Source organism: Phyllostomus hastatus, unplaced genomic scaffold (genome assembly GCF_019186645.2).
Source record: "Phyllostomus hastatus isolate PE091 unplaced genomic scaffold, TTU_PhHast_1.1 phas_scaffold_46, whole genome shotgun sequence".
NCBI lineage: Eukaryota > Metazoa > Chordata > Mammalia > Chiroptera > Phyllostomidae > Phyllostomus > Phyllostomus hastatus.
The window spans coordinates 8,679,356-8,701,808 of NW_025334032.1; the positions used below are offsets into that span (position 1 = coordinate 8,679,356).

A 22,453-nucleotide genomic window follows, 5' to 3' on the forward strand; every position below is an offset into this window, starting at 1 on the left:
TAAATATTCTGTTTAAGCAGATTATACCACTGGTAATCACCTTTTGAGATTTAAAAATAAAAAAAATCTACTTCTCTGTTGACCAGTATTTTTTAGCTGAGCTCTGCTTGATCCATTTGTGGACTATGCTATGTACATTCATTTAATGAAACATAAGCAGCATTAAAATGAAAACAGAAGAAAGTAGGAAATGTTCATTCACCAGGCTCATAAAACTGTGCTTTCATTTTTATCTATAGATTGTTTGTCCTTGGGGCAGTGTGAACATAGCTTGCAAGCCACTGCTCTAGAGAATAAGGAAAAGATAATTTAGAAGTCCATTAAAACTAGAATTTGCAGCCCTGGCTGGCATGGGTCAGTGGATTGAGAGCTGGTCTGCAAAGCAAGGGGACTTCGGTTCAATTTCCAGTCAGAGCACATGCCTAGGTTGTGGGACAGGTCCCCAGTATGAGGCATGTGAGAGGCAACCACACACTGATGTTTCTTTCCCTTTCTTCCTCCTTTCCTCTTTCTCTAAAAAAACAAATAGATAAAATCATTTTTAAAAATTGAAGATGCATATCACAAAGGCATAGCTGGGGTTTTTTTCTTCCTATTATATATTTTGGTTGATCTTTTGGTAGTTTTGGTGGCTTTTGTTTGTATAAGGTTATATGAGATAGAAAACTACCAAATGAATAGGAAGATGATGATTATTTGATGGTTAGTGAAGCTTTGTTTTAAGAACTTACCATATGATTCACTTATGTGGAATCTAATGAACAAACTGAACTAACAAGCAGAAAACAGCAGGATGACAGCTAAGGTGGAGGGGGGATGGGAATGGAAGGATCGAGCAAAAGGAAAAAGGACTCACCAACATGGACAAGAGTGTAGTGATTATCGGCAGGGGGTGGTATAAGGAAGGTAAATGGTAATGGAAAAATACAATTTAAAAAAAAACTAACTTGATCCCATTGCTCTCTTTCTCTTCAGTGCAGGTACATGTGAAGCTCTTATTTTAAAAATAATAACTATTATAGTTTTATAGTCACATTACAAAAATTTATTAATTAATTGTCTGAATGAAATACCAACTAGATTTTTCTGTGGATTTGTTCTTTGGGTTTCAGTGACTTTTTATTTGACAATGTGTTATATTTTGTACTCAATTTTTTAATATATTTTATTGATTATGCTATTACAGTTGTTCCACTTTTCCCATACATGCCCTCCCACACACATTCCCCCCCTTTATTTCATGTCTATAGGTCACACATATCAGTTCTTTGGCTTCTACATTTCCTATACCATTCTTAACCTCCCCCTGTGTATTTTCTGCCTACCATTTATGCTACTTATTCCCTATACCTTTTCCCCCTCTCTGCCCCTCCCTCTCCCCTGCTGATACCCCTCCATGTGATCTCTGTTTCTGTGATTCTGTTCCTGTTCTAGTTGTTTGCTTAGTTTGTTTTTGTTTTTGTTTGGGGGCTTCAGTTGTTGATAGTTGTGACTTTGTTGTCATTTAACTGTTCATAGTTTTAATCTTTCTCTTTTTCTTTTTTTAAAGTATATTTTATTGATTATGCTATTACAGTTTTCCCAATTTTCCCCCTTATCTCTTCTTACCCTGAACCCCCCAACCCTCCAGCATCCCCCACTTAGTTCAAGTCCATGGGCTGTACATTTCAGTTTTTTTTAGTTCTCTCTTTCCTATACCATTTTTTATCTCTCCCTATCTATTTTTATGCCTACCAATTATGCTCCTTTCTCCCTGTACCTTTCTCCCACTATTCCTTCGTTCCCCCTCCCCACTGAAATCCCTCCATCTGATGTCCATTTCTCTGATTCTGATCCTGTTCTAATTGTTTGCTTAGTTTTTGTTTTCATTGTTTTTCTTTTCTCTTAGGCTCATTTGTTGATAATTGTGAGTTTGTTGTTATTTTACTGTTCATATTTTTTATCTTCCTTTTCTTAAATAAGTCCCTTTAACATTTCATATAAGAATGGTTTGGTGATGATGAACTCCTTTAACTTGACCTTGTCTGGGAAACTCTTTATCTGCCCTTCCATTCTAAATGAAAGCTTTGCTGGATAGAGTAATCCTGGACGTAGGTCCTTGCCTTTCATGATTTCAAATACTTTTTTCCAGCCCTATCTTGCCTGAAAGGTTTGTTAATCTTTCTCTTTTTCTTAGATAAGTTCTGTCAACATTTCATATAATAAAGGGCTTGGTGATGATTAACTCCTTTAACCTGACCTTGTCTGGGAAGCACTTTATCTGCCCTTCCATTCTAAATGAAAGCTTTGCTGGATAGAGTAATCTTGGATGTAGGTGCTTGCCTTTCATGATGTGGAATACTTCTTTCCAGCCCCTTCTTGCCTACAAGGTCTCTTTTGAGAAATTAGCTGACAGTCTTACGGGGACTCGTTTGTAGGTAACTGTCTCCTTATCTCTTGCTGCTTCTAGGATTCTCTCCTTCATTTTTACCTTGGCTAATGTAAATATAATGTGCCTTGGTGTGTTCCTCCTTGGTTCCAACTTCTTTGGGACTCTCTGAGCTTCCTGGACTTTCTGGCAGTCTATTTCCTTTGCCAGATTGGGGAAGGTCTCCTTCATTACTTGCTCAAATAAGTTTTCAATTTCTTGCTCTTCCTCTTCTCCTTCTGGTACCCATATGATTCGGATGTTGAAACGTTTAAAGATGTCCTAGAGGTTCCTAAGCCCCCCCTCATTTTTTTGAGTTCTTATTTCTTCATTCTTTTCTGGTGGAATGTTCCTTCCTTCTGGCCCACACTGTTGATTTGAGTCCCAGTTTCCTTCCCATCACTATTGGTTCCCTGTACATTTTCCTTTATTTCACTTAGCATAGCCTTTTTTTTTATGTAATTTGCGACCATATTCAACCAATTCTGTGAGCATCCTGATTACCAGTGTTTTGAACTGTGCGTCTGATAGGTTGGCTATCTCTTCATCACTTAGTAGTAGTTTTTCTTAAGCTTTAATCTGTTCTTTCATTTGGGCCTCTTTTTTTTTTTGGTCTCTGGTGTACTTGTTACATAGTCAGGGTCAGAGCCTTAGGTGTTCACCAGGATGGGGCAACCCAGGTAGCTGCATTGTGATCCTGTATGTGGGGGAGGGGTCCAAGAGGGAACAATGGCTCTTGCTCTGCTCTCTGCCAGTTTTCAGTCACTTCCCCCACTACCCACAAGCAAAATGGGCCTTTATGGTGCTGATTGCCAGGTGGGTAGTTTTGTGTACATTCTAGGTCTCTGTGGGTCCCTCCAAGGAACTCTCCTGTGAGGCTGGGAATTTCTCCTCCTGCTGTATCAACCCCCACAGGTGTTTTCAGTCAGAGGCTTTGAGGCTTTATTTCCCTGTGCTGGAACCCTGGGTTTTGTAGTCTCTCTCACTCCCCAGTTGTTCCTCCTGGTTTATCTGCATGCGAATGGGGGACCATCTCATCCACCAGCCACTGCCTTGCCTGCCCTGGTTCTCCAGCTGCCACCTTGCCGTGAATCTTCTCTGCCTGGCTGCCTGACTCCACCCCTCCTACCTGTCTCCGCCCCTCCTACCGGTTTGGATAAATGTTTCTTCTTTAACTTCTTAGTTGTCAAACTTGCATACAGTTCAGTTTTCTGTCTGGTTGTTTTTTGTTTTTAAATTGTTGTTGTCCTTTATTTGGTTGTGCGAGGAAGCACAGTGTGTCTACTTACGCCTCCATCTTGGGCGTAAGTTGTCACAATCCGTGTTTTATTTTTTTTAACTCATTGTAGTATCAAAAGATGTTACTTTTAACAGATCATACATAGCATTCAAATATGATATTAATCAAATAGCTATTTTAGTTTCTGTGAAGGTATTAGTTTTAAATTTAGTTGTTAAAAAAGTAAAAACTAAGGAAATTGTTTTTTAAACCAAAATTTCAATGATGTTATTTTATATCACCCAAATAATACTTCATTACTGATTATTTGGGTATATTTGACTTTCTAAATAATAGTGTTCAATGCATACACTGTTGAAATACTTTGTGAGTAACAGGAATGACATGTTTTAAAACTATTTAAAACTATTTACTATTAAGTATAGAGAAATTTAGCATTTCAGCTCTGAAGATTATTCTTGACTATGTTTTAAAATCATAATTAAAATTTCTCAAGATTGGTACAAAATAACTTCTATTAAATTGACCCTATTCTGAGACCTTAGAAGTCAGTTGTAAAAATACTGTCAAAAAGAACAGATGAACATGATAAAGCAAATGAAAAATAACTTCAGTTTTCTTTGGATTAGAAATTAAAACTACCATGCTTATAATTCTTAGTAATAAAAAGTTATTGTCCTGATATACATTATGCAATTACATTTACAATTTATTTTCAATATATTTTATTGATTATGCTATTACAGTTGTCCCAATTTTTCCTCTTTGCCTGCCTCCACTCAGTACCCCCAATTCCCTCCAGCAATCCTCACACCTTAGTTCATGTCCATAAGTCATTCATCTAAGTTCTTTGGCTTCTCCATTTCCTGTACTATGCTTAACACCTCCCCTGCCTATTCTGTAACTGCCAATTTGTACTTCTTGATTCCTGAACCTTTTCCCCCATTTCTCCTCTTCCCCTTCCCAGCTGGTAACCATCCAAATGATCTCCATATCTATGATTCTGTTTCTGTTCTCCTTGTTTACTTAGTTTGTTTTTTAGATTCAGTTTTTGATAGTTGTGAATTTATTGCCATTTTAATGTTCATAATGTTGGTCTTCTACTTTTCCTTAAATAAGTCCCTTTATTGTTTCATGTAACAATGGCTTGGTGATGATGAACTCTTTTAGCTTTACCTTGTATCTGCCCTTCACTTTACTTTATCTGCCCTTCAATTCTAATGACAGCTCTGCCAGACAGAGTGATATAAGTTGTAGGTCTTGCTTTTCTTCACTTTGAATACTTCCTGCCAGTCCCTTCTAGCGTGCAAAGTTTCTTTTGAGAAACCAGCTGACAGTTTTATGGGAACTACCTCTATAGGTAACTCTGCTTTTTTCTTACTGCTTTTAAGATTCTCTCTTTATCTTTAACCTTTGGCATTTTAATTATGATGTGTTTTGGTGTGGTCCTTCTTGAGTCCAATTTGTTTGGGACTCTCTGTGCTTCTTAGACTTACCCCTGAGCTAGAGGAAGAATTGGCCCACAACAGAGGCTTACCATCTGGAAGTTTGTCTCTCTTCTTATTCAGGCAAGAAGGATGGAAAACTAATGGAAGCTCACATTAGGTTAGAATCAATGTGGACTGCCAACTTTCCTATTCCAGGCAAGTGTCATTCACATTTTAGCATATTAGATAGTTTAGAACCATGATTCCAGAGAGAATGGGAGACTAATAGTTGGAGACCATTTATACCTTCAGTTCTCAGTGATGTTATCTGTACTATACAAATGATACTGAGTAGTCTGTTCAGGTAAGAACTTGGTTGTAAATTATCAATTCAGATTTTGCAAACACTTTAACTTGGTTTTGCCCAGGGCAGTGCCCACCTAGGAGAATGAACCTCAAGAAAGAGGAAAGGGTGAGTAATAAGAGTCCAGAGGAGCTAGAATAAGCAAAATACCTGTTTTCTTTTCCCAGTCTCACACCTCACATAAGATCAAGATATTTGCTTGCAGGCTCTGACTTGCTGACCTGAGAGAGAAAGAGAGAAACACTTAAATGGCTAAAAGTGGATTTCTATGGTTATTTTGCATCAGTGTTTTTCTGTCCTTAAAATGAATCATATTGAAATAGTAATTATTTTATGTTGAAATACTATTAGCACAACTATAACAGTGGTGCCTTATATTGACTATTGTAATTATACCCCAAAATAAAGTTTAGTTGTGAAGAGTTTTAAATGGGCCTGTTATATGGTATTTATGACTAAAAATCCTATTTTGGAGAAGGTGAGGGTTTGTGATACTATTTTTTAACCCAATCTGTGTAAAGGTTTTTCTGCAGTTACTGTAATTAGAGTATAAAAGTCTATTTGGTAACAAAATTTGTTCCCTTTTTAGAAATTTTTAAAATTAAAATAAATACAAGGATTTAATTTAGCTGCATTTTAATGTAAACCTGAAGATTGAATTTGAGAAATTGACTTAATATATAATGATTTAATTAAGGGAACCTAGTTATTGTGCTAAAAACAGAACTAGTAAGTATAACATGATTTTATTTCCCAGATAATGCATTACTTTTCATAAGTAAAGACATACATGCTTTAATATAATAGATGAAAATACATGTAATTAGGTATAATTATATCTAATTTCTCTCTACAAAGCAAAACTTTTCAAAAGACCTATCATACATGTTTACTTTATCTCTATCTCTTTCTTAGTCGGCCTTAACTGGTTCTGTCATAGTGATCAGCAGCCACTGCTGCCAGGCTTTCCAGTTATTTCATTCTCCTGTCTTACATTACCTCTCAGCTACAGTCCTCAATTGACCTCTCCCTCTTTCTTCACACTGGCTTTTCTCAGGGCTGCTGTGACCTCAGATTCTCTCTAGATTGTCTCCTTCAGTCACAGAGCAATTAGAAAGTATTGGGCTGGTCAAAAAGTTTGTTCATTTTTTTCTGTGAGATGGCTGTTTTAGGACTTAGTTGTCTAACTTCATTTGAAACAATTTTGTTAGATTATATTGTGACAGTATTGTGATTGTATTGTTTTTTAATGCATATAAGTGCATTTTAAAAAAATCAAAATTGGTGATCTTTTTGTGCAGCCATTTTAATATTGAAGATGGAAGAAAATATGCAACATTTTCAGCATATTACGCTTTATTGTTTCAAGAAAGGTAAAAATGCAACTGAAATGCAAAAAAGATTTGTGCAGTATATGGAGAAGTTGTTGTGACTTGTTGAATATGTCAAAAGTGGTTTGCTAAGTTTCATGCTGGAGATTTCTTGCTGGATATTGCTCCATGGTTGGGTAGACCAATTGAAGTCGATAGCAATCAAGTCAAGACATTAATTGAGAACAATCAACATTATAATGTATAAAACAGGAGATAGCCAACATACTCAAAATATCCAGATCAATACAGTTATTGGTGAAAATGAGAAATGTGTTTTTTATTTTACCAAAGAAACTAAATGGACTTTTTAGCCAACATGATAGAATGCTTTGGACCAAGTCCTGAGCTTACTCTTCCCCATCCCCCATCCCTACCAAGTCTTACTCATTCCCTAATTTAAACAACATCTTGGATATCTTAAGTCCAATCATTTTTTATACAGCCTGTAGTTCAAGGCAGTGTTGGGATGTCTATGTTTGTTGCCTAACTTGTTTTTCTTTTTTTTTTCCTACTTTTGCCCTCTGTAAACAAACTAAAACTTTTAATTCATACAGGATTCATTAAACAAAAAGCAAAATCATGCCACTGCCTTGTATAAAACTCTTCTGGTAGACGTCCTATTGCACTTAGAATAAAATCTATATATTATTTACCATATTTTATCAACCATATGGTTGCTCTGCATTTGCTCAGTACTCTCCATGCAGGAAGCTCAGGTTTTTGTACAAACTCATATTCTACCTTCAAACACTTCTTCTCATTTATTTGTGGTTTATATTTTTAGGTCATTTAGGTTCATTTACATTGGTCGATATCTCTTTAGAGTGGCTTTCCATAGCGACTTTGTCTACAGTGATTCCCCCACCTTACCTAGTAGTAGTATTTTCTTTGTCATGCATCAATATGATTTTATGTATTTATGTGTTTTTCTGTCTTCCCCCACTAGAATATATGCTCCCTGAGGGCAAGAAAGAGCCTTGTCTGCTTTGTTCTTCAACTCTCAGAGCATTACCTGGCATATCTAGGAGCTCAGAGAGTCCTGTTGACTCAGTGAAGAAACATACTTAGAAAAGAGGATACTTTTTGTTATTCTAACTTATTTTCTCCCTTTGTAAGATACAAAATGTGGAACACTCAATATACTTATGTAATTAGTCTATCAAGTAAGACTAAGACTACCAAACTCAAAGTGTATTATTTTCTCCCTTATTTTAAAGGAGATAGTAGAAACAATGGTGCTTCTACTAAGAAGCAAAGTTGGGGAGAAAATTACTTTGATTGCAGTTTGGAATTTCTTTATGTATTGTAATGCCTTATTCAGTTATTAAAGATGACTTTAAAATACGTAAAATTAAGCATGCTAATCTAAGACTGTCTGTCCACATTCATAGGATGTAATCCCTGTCCATTACTACCTAATACCTCCACCAACAAAGACTAAGAATGGCAGCAAAGATAAAGAAAAAGATTTAGAAAAAGAGAAAGATTTCAAAGAAGAATTTACTGAAGCATTACGAGATCTTAAAATTCAGTGGATGACAAAGTAAGTTTTTACTGGATTGTAATCCTTTAAGAGTTTACTTTCATTTTTCCATTTACAACAATATAGTGTGTGTATGCACTGGCTATATTCAAAAACCTTATCTGTAGGTGGTAGGATTATAGGTGCTTTTAAATTTTCTTCGAACTATATTTTTGAATTCCCTTTTGTGATAAGAATTTTTACAAGTTTTATGTTAATAACTTATTCTGATTTACTGTTAGAAGATAATTTTATTGGGAGGTAATAAAGAAAAAATAATCACTTTGCCTATTCTCCAAAGATAATCATTGTGCTATTATTAATCTCTGTATTTATAAATGTAGCAGTGTGAATGATATTGATGTTGTCTCCTAGTTTTCCAATTACTGTTTGAGTATGAGTATTTTCTATGTCATCTAAAACAGTCCTTTAAAATACCATTTTTAATAACTATGTAGTAAATAGTCCTATGGATGAAATATAACCTATTTAAGTACTCCATTTCATACATACACTTACAGTTTTTCTTTGTAATACTGCGATGGGTATTTTTGTACAGGAGGTTTAATTTTAAATTTCCATCATATAGCATCATTAAAGTATAATTATTGAATCAGAAATTAATTTTTAAAAACCATCTTATGTTTTGCCAAATTGCTTTCTAGAGGGAATATAACAATATATACTCCATTGAGCAGTGTACAATGGGGTCCTTGTCCTTTGCTAGCCATGAGCCATTTAATTAGAAATAATAAAGCCTTGCTCACCCTGGCTGGTGTGGCTCAGTGAATTGAGTGCGGGCCTGCAAAGCAGAGCGTCGCCTGTTCAATTCCCAGCCAGGGCACATGCCTGGACTGCAGGCCATGTCCTCAGTGGAGGGTGCACAAGAGCCAGCCACACATTGATGTTTCACTTCCCCTCTTTTAAACAAAATAAAAATAAAAATAAATAAATAAAGCCTTCCTACTATAGGGTGCAAAAAATGAAAAGGCCATTATTTCATTTCTTTAGTTGTTAAATTCAAGATTTTTGTTTTTATTTTATAATGTTTTACTGTTCATGCTATTACAGTTATCCCAACTTTTCTCCCTTCATTACCCTCCACCCAGCTGGCCCCAACCCTACTTCTGTAGTCAGTCCCCACACCAGTGTCCATTTCCATGAGTTCTTTATATGTATTCTTTTAGAATTCTTTCCCCCTCTTTTAAACAGTTCCCAGTTCCTTCCTCCCTTCTTACCACTGTCAGTCTGTTTCATGAATTTGTGCCTCTGATTCTCTTTCTCATGAGTTTATTTTGTTCATTAGATTTCTCTAATAAGTGAGAGCATATGGTGTTTGTCTTTCACTGACTGACTTATTTCACTTAGCATAATTGTCTCTAGTCCCATTTATGCTGTCACAAAAGGTAGGAATTCCTTCTCTCTTTTTTTTGCAGTGTATCATTCCATTGTGAAGCATACCAGTTTTTTAATCCACTCATCTATTAATGGTCACTTAAGTTGCTTCCAGCTCTTGGCTATTGTAATAGTACTGCTATGAATACAGTGGTGCATAAATTCTTTCGAATTTATCTTTTGGGATTCTTAGCATATGTTCCCAGAGTAGAATTGCTCGGTCAAAAGGTAGTTCCATTTTTAGTTTTTCAGAAAATTCCATACTGTTTTCCACAGTAACTGTACCAGTCTGCATTCCCAACAGTGCACCGGGGTTACCTTTTCTCTACATCCTTGCCAGCACTTGTTTATTCATTTATTAATGATAGTCATTTTGTCAGATGTAAAGTGGTATCTCATCAAGGTTTTATTTTGCATTTCTCTGATGGCTAGGGATGTTGAACATTTTTTCATGTCTATAGTCCTCCTTGTAGAGGTATCTATTAGGTCCTTTACCCATTTTTTAACTTAATTGTTTGTCTGCCTGGTGTTGAGCTCTTTATATATTTTGGGGATTAAATCCATGTCCAACACATCACTGGCAAATGTTCTCCCATACAGTTGGTTCTCTTCATTTTGGTGATGTTTTCTTTAGTTGGGCAGTGCTTTTTATTTAATGTAAATGCTTTTATTTTTCCTTTATTTCCCTTACCCTAGGAGATATATTGGCAAAAAATATTATCTGAAATTTTACTGCCTTTGTTTCCTGCTAGGACTTTTATGGTGTTATGACTTATATTTAAGTCTTATCCATTTTGAGTTATTTTGGTGTATGGTGTAAGCTGATTGTGTAGTTTCATTTTTTGACATGTACCAGTCTAGTTTTCCCAAGAGCATATATGAAGAGACTATTTTTACTCCATTGTATGCTCATGCTATCTTTCTAAAATATTAAATGACCATAGAGACATGGGTTTATTTTCAGGTTCTATTCTGTTAATATATGTATCTTTACTTATGCCAATACCAGACTCTTTTGATTATAATGGCCTTGTAGTGCACTTGTATATCAGCATTGTGATCCCTCCAACTTTGTTCTTCTTTCTCAGGATTGCCGAGGCTATACAGGGTCTTTTTTGGTTTCATGTAACTTTTTGGAGAATTTGTCCTACATCTGTGAGATATGCCATTCATATTTTAATAGGAATTGCATTGAATCAGTAAATTGCTTTGGAAAGTATGGAGCTTTTAACGATGTTAATTCTTATCCATGAACACAGTTTATATTTCCATTTATTTGTATGTTAATTTCTTTCTTTGAAGTCAGAGAGTTTTCTGAGTATAGGTCTTTTATAAGCCCTTGGTTAAATCTGTTCCTAGTTACTTCATTTTTCTTGTTGCTTTAGAAAATGGGATTTTTTTCTTGGTTTCTCTTTCTTTTGTTTTAATTTATTTTAATTGTTGTTCATGTACGGTTTTCTGTCTTTTACTCCCATCCCAGCCCACCCCCCAGCCCTCCACACCTCCCTCCCATTTCCACTCCCACTAACTTTTGTCCATGTGTCCTTTATACTTGTTCCTGTAAACCCTTCCCCTTTTACCCTGAAATTCCCTCCCCTCTCCCCTCAGGTCACTGTCAGCCTGTTCTCTATTTCAGTGTCTTTGGTTGGATTTTGCTTGTTTGTTTGTTTTGTTGTTTAGGTTCCTGTTAAAGGTGAGATCCTGTGGTATATGTCTTTCAACACCTGGCTTATTTCCTTACCATAATGCTTTCCAGTTCCATGCATGCTGTTGCAAAGGATAGGAGCTCCTTCCTTCTTTCTGCTGCATAGAATTCCATTGTGTAAATGTACCATAGTTTTTTGATCCATTCATTTACTGATGGGCATCTAGGTTGCTTCCAGCACTTAGCTATTGTAAATTGTGCTGCCATGAATATTGGGGTGCATAGGTTCTTTTGGACTGGTGTTTCAGGTTTCTTAGGATATAATCCTAGCAGTGGAATTGCTGGGTCAAAAGGCAGATCCATTTTTAGTTTTCTTAGAATATTCCATACTCTTTTCCATAATGGTTTACCACTCTGCAATGCCACCAACAGTGCACTAGTGTCCCCTTTTCTCTACAACCTCTCCAACACTTGTTGTTTGTTGCTTTGTTTATGATGGTCATTATGACCGGTATGAAGTGCTATCTCCTTGTGATTTTAATTTGCATCTCTCTGATAGCAGTGATACTGAGCATCTTTCAATGTGTCTCTGGATCCTCTGTATGTCCTCCTTGGAGAAGTATCCATTCAAGTCCTTTGCCCATTTTTTAATTGGGTTGCCTGTCTTCTTAGAGTGGAGTCGTGTAAGTTCTTTATATATTTTGGAGATAAAACCCTTGTCTAAGGTACCATTGGAAAATACGTTTTCCCATACAGTTTGTTCTCTTTTTATTTTAATACTGTTTTCTTTAGCCATGGAGAAGCTTTTTATTTTGATGAGATCCCATGTGTTTCTTCTTTATATCCCTTACTTTAGGGGACGTATCAGTAAAAATGTTGCTGCGTGAAGTATCTGAGATTTTCCTGCCTATATTCTACTGTAGGATTTTAATGGTGCCAAGATTTATATTGAAATCTTTTACCCACCTTGAATTTGTTTTTGTGTATAGTATAAGTTGGTGCTTGAGTTTCATTTTTTGCATGTAGCTCTCCAGCTAACCCAACACCATTTGTTGAAGAGTCTATCTTTGTTCCATTTTATCCTGCTGCCTCCTTTGTCAAAAATTAATTGACTGTAGAGACTTGGGTTTATTTCTGGGCTCTCTGTTCTGTTCTGTTGGTCTATGTGCCTGTTTTTATTCCAGTACCAGACTGTTTTGATTACAGTGCCCTTGTAATACAATTTGGTATCAGGTATTGTGATCCTTCCTACTTTGCTCTTCTTTCTCAAAATTGCAGCAGCTATTAGGAGTCATTTATGGTTCCATATAAATTTTTGAAGTATTTGCTCTATGTCTGTGAAATATGCCCCTGGTGCTTTAATACATATCGCATTGAATATGTAAATTTCTTAGGGTAATATGGCCATATCGATGATGTTCATTCTTCCGATCCATGGCCACGGTATATGTTTCCATTTGTTTCAGTCTTCCTTGATTTCTTTGAGAAATTTTGAAAAATTTTGTTTGAAGTTTGTTTGAAAAATTTCTATCTTTTTTAGGTATGCCTGTATTGGTATGAACTTCCCTCTCAGGACTGCCTTGGCTGTGTCCCATAAGTTTTGGGTTGTTGTGAGTTCATTTTCATTTGTTTCCAGAAACCTTTTCATTTCTTCCCTAATTTCATTCTTGACCCATTCATTGTTCAATAGCATGCTATTTAATCTCCATGATTTTGAGTGTTTTGGATTTTTTTCCTTGGGGTTGGTTTCTAGTTTCAGTGCCTTGTGATCCGAGAAAATGCTAGGTATGATTTCAATTTTCTTGAAATTGTTGAGGCTTGTTTTGTGTCCTTTCATGTGGTCTGTCTTTGAAAATGTTCCGTGTACATTTAAAAACAATGTGTGTTTACCTTCTTTGGGATGAAGGGCTCTATTTATATCCATTAAGTACATTTCATTGAGGGCATTGTTCAATGCCACAGTATCTTTGGTGATATTTTGTTTGGAAGATCTGTCCATTTTGGACAGTGGCATGTCAAAATCCCCTACTATATTTGTGTTCCTGTTGATATCTTTCTTGAAGTCCTCTAAGATTTTCTTTATGTATTTGGGTACTCCTTTGTTGGATGCATATATATTTACAATGTTGATGTCTTCTGGTGGATTCTTCCCTTGAGTATTATGAAGTGACCTTCTGGGTCTCTTGTTATGGCCCCTTTTTTGAAGTCTATTGTCTGATATGAGTATTGCTACCCTGGCTTTTTTTTTCCTGTCTGTTTGCTTGGAATATTTGTTTCCAGCTCTGTACTTTCAGCCTGTGTAGGTCTTTTATCCTGAGGTGTGTCTCTTGTAGGGAGCATATGTGTGGGTCATGTTTTCTTATCCATTCAGCTATTCTATGTCTTTTGATTGGAGCATTTAATCCATTTATATTTAAGGTTATTATTGATAGGTACTTATTCATTGCCATTTTCATACCTGTGTTCCTCTCTCTCTGTCTCTTTTCCTTCCTTTCCTTAAAGCAGTCCCTTTAGCATCTCTTGCAGAGCTGGTTTGGTGGAGGTGTATTCTTTTAGACTTATTTTGTCTGGGAAGCTCGTTATTTGGCCTTTCATCTTGATTGAGAGCCTTGCTGTGTAAAGTAGCCTTGGTTTCAGGCCTCTGGTTCTCATTGCTTGGAATATTTCTTGCCATTTTCTTCTGGCTTGGAACATTTCCATTAAGAAGTCAGCTGCTAACCTTATCAGGGCTCCCTTCTATGTTACTTCCTGTTTCTCCCTTGCTGCATTTAAGAGTCTCCCTTTGCCATGGAATTTTGCCATTTCAATTTTGATGTGTCTTGAAGTGGGCGTCTTTGGGTTCCTCTTGATTGGGACTCTCTGTGTTTCCTGGATTTGTGTGACTTTTTCTCTCATCAAATTAGGGAAGTTTTCCATCATCACTGTTTCTTTTGGGGGGGGGGTAGTCAGTAAGAGTTTATTGGTTTTTTAAAATATATTTTATTGATTATGCTATTACAGTTGTCCCATTTTCCCCCCTTCATTCCCCTCCACCCTGTACACCCTCTCCCACCCATATCCCCCCCTTTAGTCATGTCCATGTGTCATACTTAGAAGTTCTTTAGCTTCTACATTTCCCATACTATCCTTACCCTCCCCCTATCTATTTTCAACCTACAATCTATGCCACTTATTCTCTGTACCTTTTCCCCCTCTCTCCTCCTCCCACTCCCCTGTTGCTAACCCTCCATGTGATCTCCCTTTCTGTGGTTCTGTTCCTGTTCTAGTTGTTTGCTTAGTTTCTTTTGGTTTTGCTTTAGGTGTAGTTGTTAATAATTGTGAGTTTGCTGTCCTTTTACTATACATGTTTTTTTCTTTATCTTCTTTTCTTAGATAAGTCCCTGTAACATTTAATAAAATAAGGGTTTGGTGATGAAGAACTCCTTTAACTTGACCTTATCAGAGAAGCACTTTATCTGCCCTTCTATTCTAAAGGAAAGCTTTGCTGGATAGAGCAATCTGGGATGTAGGTCCTTGTCTTTCATGACTTGGAATATTTCTTTCCAGCCCCATCTTGCCTGTAAGGTCTCTTTTGAAAAATCAGCTGACAGTCTGATGGGAACTCTTTTGTAGGTAACTGTCTCCTTTTCTCTTGCTGCTTCTAGGATTCTCTCCTTCATTTTTACCTTGGCTAATGTAATTATGATGTGCCTTGGTGTGTTTCTTCTTGGGTCCAGCTTCTTTGGGACTCTCTGAGCTTCCTGGATTTCCTGGAAGTCTATTTCCTTTGCCAGAATGGGGAAGTTCTCCTTTATTATTTGTTCAAATACGTGTTCAATCTGTTGCTTTTCCTCTTCCCCTTCTGGTACCCCTATAATTCGGATGTTGGAACATTTAAAGATGTCCTGGAGGTTCCTAGGCTCCTCCTCATTTTTTTGAATTCCTATTTCTTCATTCTTTCCTGTTTGGTTTTTTTTTTTCTTCCTTCTGGTCCACTCTATTGTTTTGAGTCCCAGTTTCCTTCCCATCACTATTGGTTCTCCGTGCATCTTCCTTCATCTCTTTTATGGTAACCTGCATTTTTTCATGTAATTTGTGCCCAAAATCAATTCTGTGAGCTTCCTGATCACCAGTGTTTTGAACTGTGCATCTGATAGATTGGCTATCTCTTGGTCGCTCAAAAGGATGGGCCCAGGGGCACTGATCTGTTTTTCTATTTGGGACATATCTCTCTCTCTGTTTTGTGTGTGTGTGTGTGTGTGTGTGTGTGTGTGTGTGTCTGGTCGCTCCTGTTACGGTGAGGGGTGGAGCCTTAGGTGTTCACCAGGGCTGGGCCTCCCAGTGGCTAGATTGTGATGTTGTACGTGGGGGCGGTGGCAGGAGCAGGAGCAGGGGCGGGAGGGAACAATGGAGGTAACTTCGTTCTCCTGGGACCTCAGTCCCTTCCTTGGGATCCTGGGCTGCGCGCTCTACCCTGGTCCACCACAATCGCCACCTCACTGGGTCCGCCAGCTCCCACTTGCCTACTCAGGGTCCACCCGCTGTGATCCTGTGCGCCCCGGATGCCTTACGCACTCCCAGTTGTCTTATGCACCCACTGCTCTCTGCTCTCAGCGCCGCAACCCATGCTGCAGCCCACAACCAGCTGCTCCTCTCCGCCCCTCCTACCGGTCTGGATGAACGAGTCTACTTCAACTTCTTGGCTGTCCGACTTCCATTCAGATAAATTATATGTCAGTTCAAGGTGTTATTCTGCCTCTAAATTGTTGTCGTTCTAATCTTGGTTGTGCGTGGAGGTACGGTGCGTCCACCTATGCCTCCATTCTTGCCGGAAGTCCCATCATTACTGTTTCTAATAGGTTTTCTATCCCTTGCTCCTCTTCTCTCCTTCTGGCATTCCTAATATAGAAATTTTTATGTTTCATATTGTCTTCCATTTCTCTTAATCCCTCTTCATTCTTTTTGACTCTCTTTTCCTTTTCTTGCTCTTTCTGGGTGTTTTTTTTCTACTTTGTCCTTCAGCTCACTGACTGGATCTTCTGCTTCATTGATCCTGCTTTTGGTTCCTTCTGCTGTGTTCTTCAGTTCAGAAATTGTATTCTTCATTTTCTCTTGACTCTTGTTGATAGTTTCTATTTCCTTTTTCATGTTGATATAGTTTGCAGTGAGTTCATTGTAGTTTCCCTGTAGTTTGTGGTTGTTCATTGTGAGCTCATTGACCTTCCTGACAACCATTGCTTTGAACTCAATATCTGATTGTTGAGTTGCCTCCATTTCATTAGCATTCTTTCTGGGGCTTCCTCCTTTTCTTTCATTTGGGAATTGTTTCTTTGTCTTCCCATTGTTTGTGAGACTTCTTATTAGCCTCAGCTTCTTAAATTGATCTGTTCTGACTCTTTGGGTTTATGGTGTGAACTTCTGTGGTAGAATACCTGTTAGATTCATTGGTGCTGTCTCCATTATCTCTTGAGCTCACTGGTCTTGGGCTTTCATTTAAGTTCGCTCTGTGTTTGTCTTTGGGTTTTTATTGTTGTTGGGTCTTTCTTTAGGGGGTCTTTCCCACCAGCTGGTTAACTGAAGGTCACTCTGTCCTCCACCTCTTGTATTTTGTTGTGCTGGTGAGGGAAGGTTGTGTTGAAGCTGGTTTTTCTGTGTGTACAAGGTTTGGGGGATTCTCTCTTGATTTTGTTCAGTTGTTTGTACAGGGTAGTTTCTCTACTATTTAGTTGTATTTCCAGGTAGGTCCTGGATTTATGTTTGTGTGATTTCCACTCCCTCCTTCACCATCTTCTGTTGTCATGTGTTGTTAGGTTTCCTCTTCCAGTGGGTATCCTAGTGTTCACAGCTTCCACTTACTCTTTTTTGTGTTCAGTTGGAGGGGAAAGGCACAATGGTTTAAGACAGCAAGAGAGTATTCTATGATATTTAGAGTAGCAGCCAATAGAGAAGAGATAGGAGATCCTTTGACTATGTAAAGAGTTAACTGTGATCTTCCACCCAACTAGCCACTTTTTAGAAAGTATGGAAAGAAGATAAGACTCTTGTTAGGGAGGGAAGGATTGCGAGTTGGATCTAGAAAGCAGTGAGGTTGTGGGAGGTCAGAATCTGAGGTAAGGTGAGAGTTAAGGATAATAAATAGGTATAGTGTGTGAAAGAATACAGTTAACCACAGCAGTAACAGAGTTCAGGAAACTATGAATGGGCTAAGATCTAGGAGGGGTGTTGTGAAGTATTTACAATTGTATGAAACAGCTTTTATTTACAATAATATTAGAGCAACCATCATATGACAGAATCTGTGTGATCTGGATAACAAGAATAGGGAGTATAGGACCTTGAGTAGTGTGCTAATGGATCACAAGTGACGTGATGGACAGTAATTTAGCAGTACAGTATGAAAGAGAGAACAGGTGAAATCTGTCAAATGATACAGTACAACCAGCCCAGCTAAGAAGACTATACAGAAAGAAGAGGAATACAAAAATGCTATTAAAATAAAAGATATAAGAATAATGGAAAAGAACAATAATAATACAAATATTCAATAACTTGCAGGTTTTCTGTAATAGCGAAGTGAAATTTGTCTCACTGTCCCAGCTGTTGGGATGCCCCCTCTTTGGGTCCAATTCTGGTCTTTTCACAGTTCCAGGGTTTTTTGTCTCACTTGTGGGTATTAAAAAAAAAGGCAGAAGGAAGGAAGAAGGGATAAAATTAGAAAGGAAGTAGGAATAAAACAAGAAAGAAGGAAAGAGAGGAAAATGGAATTGAAAGATTAAAAATAATAAAAATTAAAAAAATAAAACATTACTTAAAAAAAGAGAGAGAGAAAGAGCGTCTTATTAGTGTCCAACTATCCAAACGAGTTTTTCTGGTCTTGCTGGCTGCAGCAGGCTGAGGGGTGTTTGGTATGACTTTTCTCCCTTTCCGATCTACACTCAGTCAGCTTGTCACACTGTCACCAGAGCTAGCCTGGCTCTTCTCCCCAGCACACTGGGTTTGCGATCCAGCTCCTCCCCAGAGCGCACTTTCCCCAGGGTTACCGCTGTGGGCTGCGGTGCAGATGCGCACAGCCTCAGCCAGGCCACTTCAGTCCCATAGGTTTGGGGGAGCACCCTTCCCAGTGCTATGGGGATGTGCAAGGCCTTCCGCGCAACCTCGGGATTGCTGCCTGACTGGGTGGGGAGGTAGCTGGAGTGGCTGCTTCAGGAGAATTCCCCAAACAGTATCTCTCTTTTCATTTTTTCTTTTTGAGAAATTCCTCCTGCTCACACCTGCCTCTCTGTACAGTGGCCTGGCCTCTGGCACAGCCCAATTCTCCAGCCAGACCAGGGACTACCGGGGTCAGGGCCCATCCCTGTGAGACCCTCAACTCTCCCCAACCAGTGTCCACAGACTGTGTGGGCTCTCACAGCCCCTGTGTGTTTGCCACTTAGTCCTTTATTCCCCCCTCTGCAACTTCAAGCAGCCAGGTCTCTCCCGGTGCTGCTCAAGTCTTGTTTGGCTGGGGCGGCAGCAGTTGACTGGGCTCTTTCCTAAGGGCCCTGTGGCAGTGGGAGCTGGGCGCTGGGCTTGGGGTTGCAGCTGCCCAGGTCCCCGCACTGGTCCCTGGGACTTTATTGTCCTGCAGGACTCTCCTTACCATCTGGTTTTTCAATGTCCACTACCATTTTTTATCTATTTTTATATATGCTGTGGTACTGTTGGCTGTTTGCTCTGTTCCTCCATAGTTTGGCTAGGTTTTTCTTCTATGTGTAGGGAGAAGTGGAATCTGCTCTCTCCTACCTCACCGCCATCTTCCTCCCGAGTCTGGTTTCTGTTTCTAATAGTTCATTACTAGTACAAAAATTCCATTGATTTCTGAATATTGACTTTGTGTCCTGCTACTTTGCTGAGTTCACTTATTAGGTCAAGTAGTTTTTGGTGGAGCCTCTAGGGCTTCTGTTATACTCTCATGCTGTCTGTGAACAATGATAGTTTTACTTCCTCCTTTCCAATATGGATGCCTTTTATTTCTTTTTCTTGTCTGATTGCTGTGGCTAGAACTTTCAGTACTATGTTGAATAAGAGTGGTGAAAGCAGACACCCTTGTCTTCCTGATCTTCAAGGAGAAAATTCTAGTTTTTACTCATTGAATATGATGTTGGCAGTGGGTTTGTTATATACTGCCTTTGTTATGTTGAGATATGCTCCCTCTATTCCCACTTTGCTGAGAGTTTTTATCATAGATGGGTGCTGGATTTTTATCAAAGGCTTTTTCTGTATCTGTTATTATGATCATGTGATTTTTGTCTTACATTTTCAGTATTGTACCATCCTTGCATCCCTGGAAAAATTGCACTTGATCATGATATAAGATCTTTTTAATGTATTGCTGGATTGGTTTGCTAATTTTTTTTTGAGGATTTTTGTATCTATGTTCATCTGTTATATTGGCCTGTAATGTTCTTTCTTTCTTGTATCTTTACCTGGTTTTGGAATTAGGATAGTACTGGCCTCATAAAAAGAGTTGGGGAGTCTTCACTTTTCTGAATTTCACTGAATAGTTTGAGAAGGATAGGAGTTACCTCTTCTTTGCATGTTTGGTAAAATTCCATTGTGAAGTCATGTGGTCGCCAGTTTTTGTATGTCAGTTTTTTTCATTACTGCTTCAATATCAATAGTTGTTACTGGTTTCGTCAGGTTTTCTCCTCCTTTCTGATTCAGTTTTGGAAGATTGTATGTTTACAGAAATTTATCCATTTCACCCAGGTTGTTCAATTCTCGACATATAGTTGTTTATAGTAATTTCTTACAGACCTCTGTATTTCTGTGGTATCAGTTTTTATTTCTCATCTTTCATTTCTGATTTTATTTATTTGAATTCTATCTTTTTCCTTGATGAGTTTTGTTAAAGGTTTATCAAATTTTTTTATCATTTCAAAGAACCAACTGCTGGATTCATTGATCATTTGAATTGTTTTTTCATCTATATATCAATTAATTCTCTTCTGATCTTGATTTTTCCTTCCTTCTTCTCACTCTGGGCTTTGTTTATTGTTGTTCCTCTAGTTCCTTCAGGTACAGGGTGAGGTGGTTTATTTGGGATTTTTCTGTCTTCTTTATTTAGTCCTGTAATGCTATGAACTTCCCTTTCAGGACTATTTTTGCTGTGCCCCATAGGTTTGGGGTTGTTGTGTGTTTATTTTTCATTTGTTTCCATATACATTTTGATTTCTTCCTTGATCTCATTGCTAACCCATTCATATTTAATAACATGTTATTCACCTTCCATGTATTTGAATGTTTTTGAGTTTTTTTCTTGACGTTTGTTTCTAGTTTCAAGACATTGTGATCTGAGCACATTCGTGATATGATTTCAGTTTTCTTGGATTTGCTAAGGAATATTCTGTGTCCTGCCATGTGGTCTGTCATTGAAGGTGACCCACATGCATTTGAGAAGTATGTGTATTTGCTTCCTTGGGGTGAAATGTTCTGTAAATATCAATTAAGTCCATTTGATGTAGAGTGTCATTTAATGCCACAATATCCTTTTTGATTTTTTTTATGTTTGGAATATCTATCCATTGTTGACACTAGGGTGTTAAAATGCCCTGCAATGATTGTGTTGCTGTCAATCTCTTAAAATCCTCTATTTTCTTTATATATTTACATGCTCCTATATTGAGTGCATATATGTTTATAAGGGTTATAGCCTCTTGTTGGACTACTTCCTTAAGTATTATGTAGTAACCTTCTTTGTCTCTGGTTACGGCTTTTGTTTTGAAGTTTGTTTTGTCTGATACAAGTATTGCTACCCCAGCTTTTCTTTTTTAATGTCCATTTGCATGTAATGTTTTTTCTATCCTTCACTTCAGCCTATGTAAATCTTTTGTTCTGAGGTGGGTCTGTTGTAGGCAGCGTATATGCAGTTTTATTATCATTCAGCTATTCTGTGTCTTTTGATGGGAGGATTTATATCATTTACCTTTAAGGTTATTAATATGGGCACTTATTCATTGATATTTTTCCTCCTGTATATTTGTTCCTGTCTCTATTTCTTTTTCTTCTTAAAGCTGTCCCTTTTGTATCTCTTATCATGCTGGTCTGATGGAGATGTACTCTTTTAACCCCCTTTTTTTTTCTGGCAGCTGTTTATTTTACCTTCCATTTTAAAAGAGAGCCTTGCTAGATAGAGTAATCTTGATTGCAGGTAGATCTTTACATTACTTGGTCTGTTTCATGCCATTCCCTTCTAGCTTATAGTGTTTTTGGCTGATAGCTTTATCAGTGCTCCCTTGTATGTTACTAGCTGTTTCTCCCTTGCTGCCCTTAGTATTCTCTCTTTGTCTTTAAATTTTGCCATTTTAATTGTGATGTGTCTTGGAGTAGGCCTCTTTGGGTTCATCTTGATTGGCCTCTCTGTTTCCTGAACTTGAACAACTTTTTCCCACCAAATCAGGGAAGTGTTCTGTCATTATTATTTCAGATTTTCTATCCCTTTCTTCTCCTTCTGCTATCCCTATGGTATGAATTTGGTTACATTTCATGTTGTCCTGCAGCTCCATTAAACTATCCTCATTTTTTTTTCTTTTTTCATTTTGTTGCTCTGACTAGGTGTTCTTTTCTAGTGATTCAGTCATCTGTTTCAACTCACTGATTTAATCATCTGCTTCATCTAGCCTGCTTTTATTTCCTTCTAATGTATTGTGTTCTTTATTTCCATCTGGTTCTTATTCATAGTTTCTATGTCCTTTTTCATGTTGATATAGTGCCCACTAAGTTCCTTGTAGCTCCCACAAAGTTCCTTGTAGTTCTAAGTTCCTTGAGCATCCTTACAATCATTACTTTGAACTCTATGTCTGGTAAATTGCTTGCCTCAATTTCATTCATCTCTTTTTCTCGGGTTTCCTCCTTTCTTTTGGATTTGGGGTTATTTTTTATCTCCCCATTTTAAGTGACTCTTTGTTTGCTTCTACATATTAGATTGATCTGCTTTGACTCCCTGTCTTCATGAGTAGCCTTCTGTGGTAGGAGTACTGTGAGACTTGGTGGTGAAGTCTCCTTGATCTCCTGAGCAGGGTGCTTTAGGGATGCCCTTTATTCAGTTTCTGTGCTCTCCTGT

At 37.8% G+C, this 22,453-nt stretch overlaps 1 protein-coding gene across 3 annotated transcripts in view; it reads left to right on the forward strand.

The window, feature by feature from the left end:
- TPP2 (tripeptidyl peptidase 2) overlaps positions 1-22,453 on the forward strand; it is a 119,138-nt gene that overhangs the window by 83,614 nt on the left and 13,071 nt on the right. For all 3 annotated transcript variants that reach the window (XM_045821565.1, XM_045821566.1, XM_045821567.1), the window contains one exon: positions 8,203-8,354. In XM_045821565.1, the coding sequence (XP_045677521.1) occupies positions 8,203-8,354 (152 nt within the window). The remainder of the gene's footprint in view (positions 1-8,202; positions 8,355-22,453) is intronic.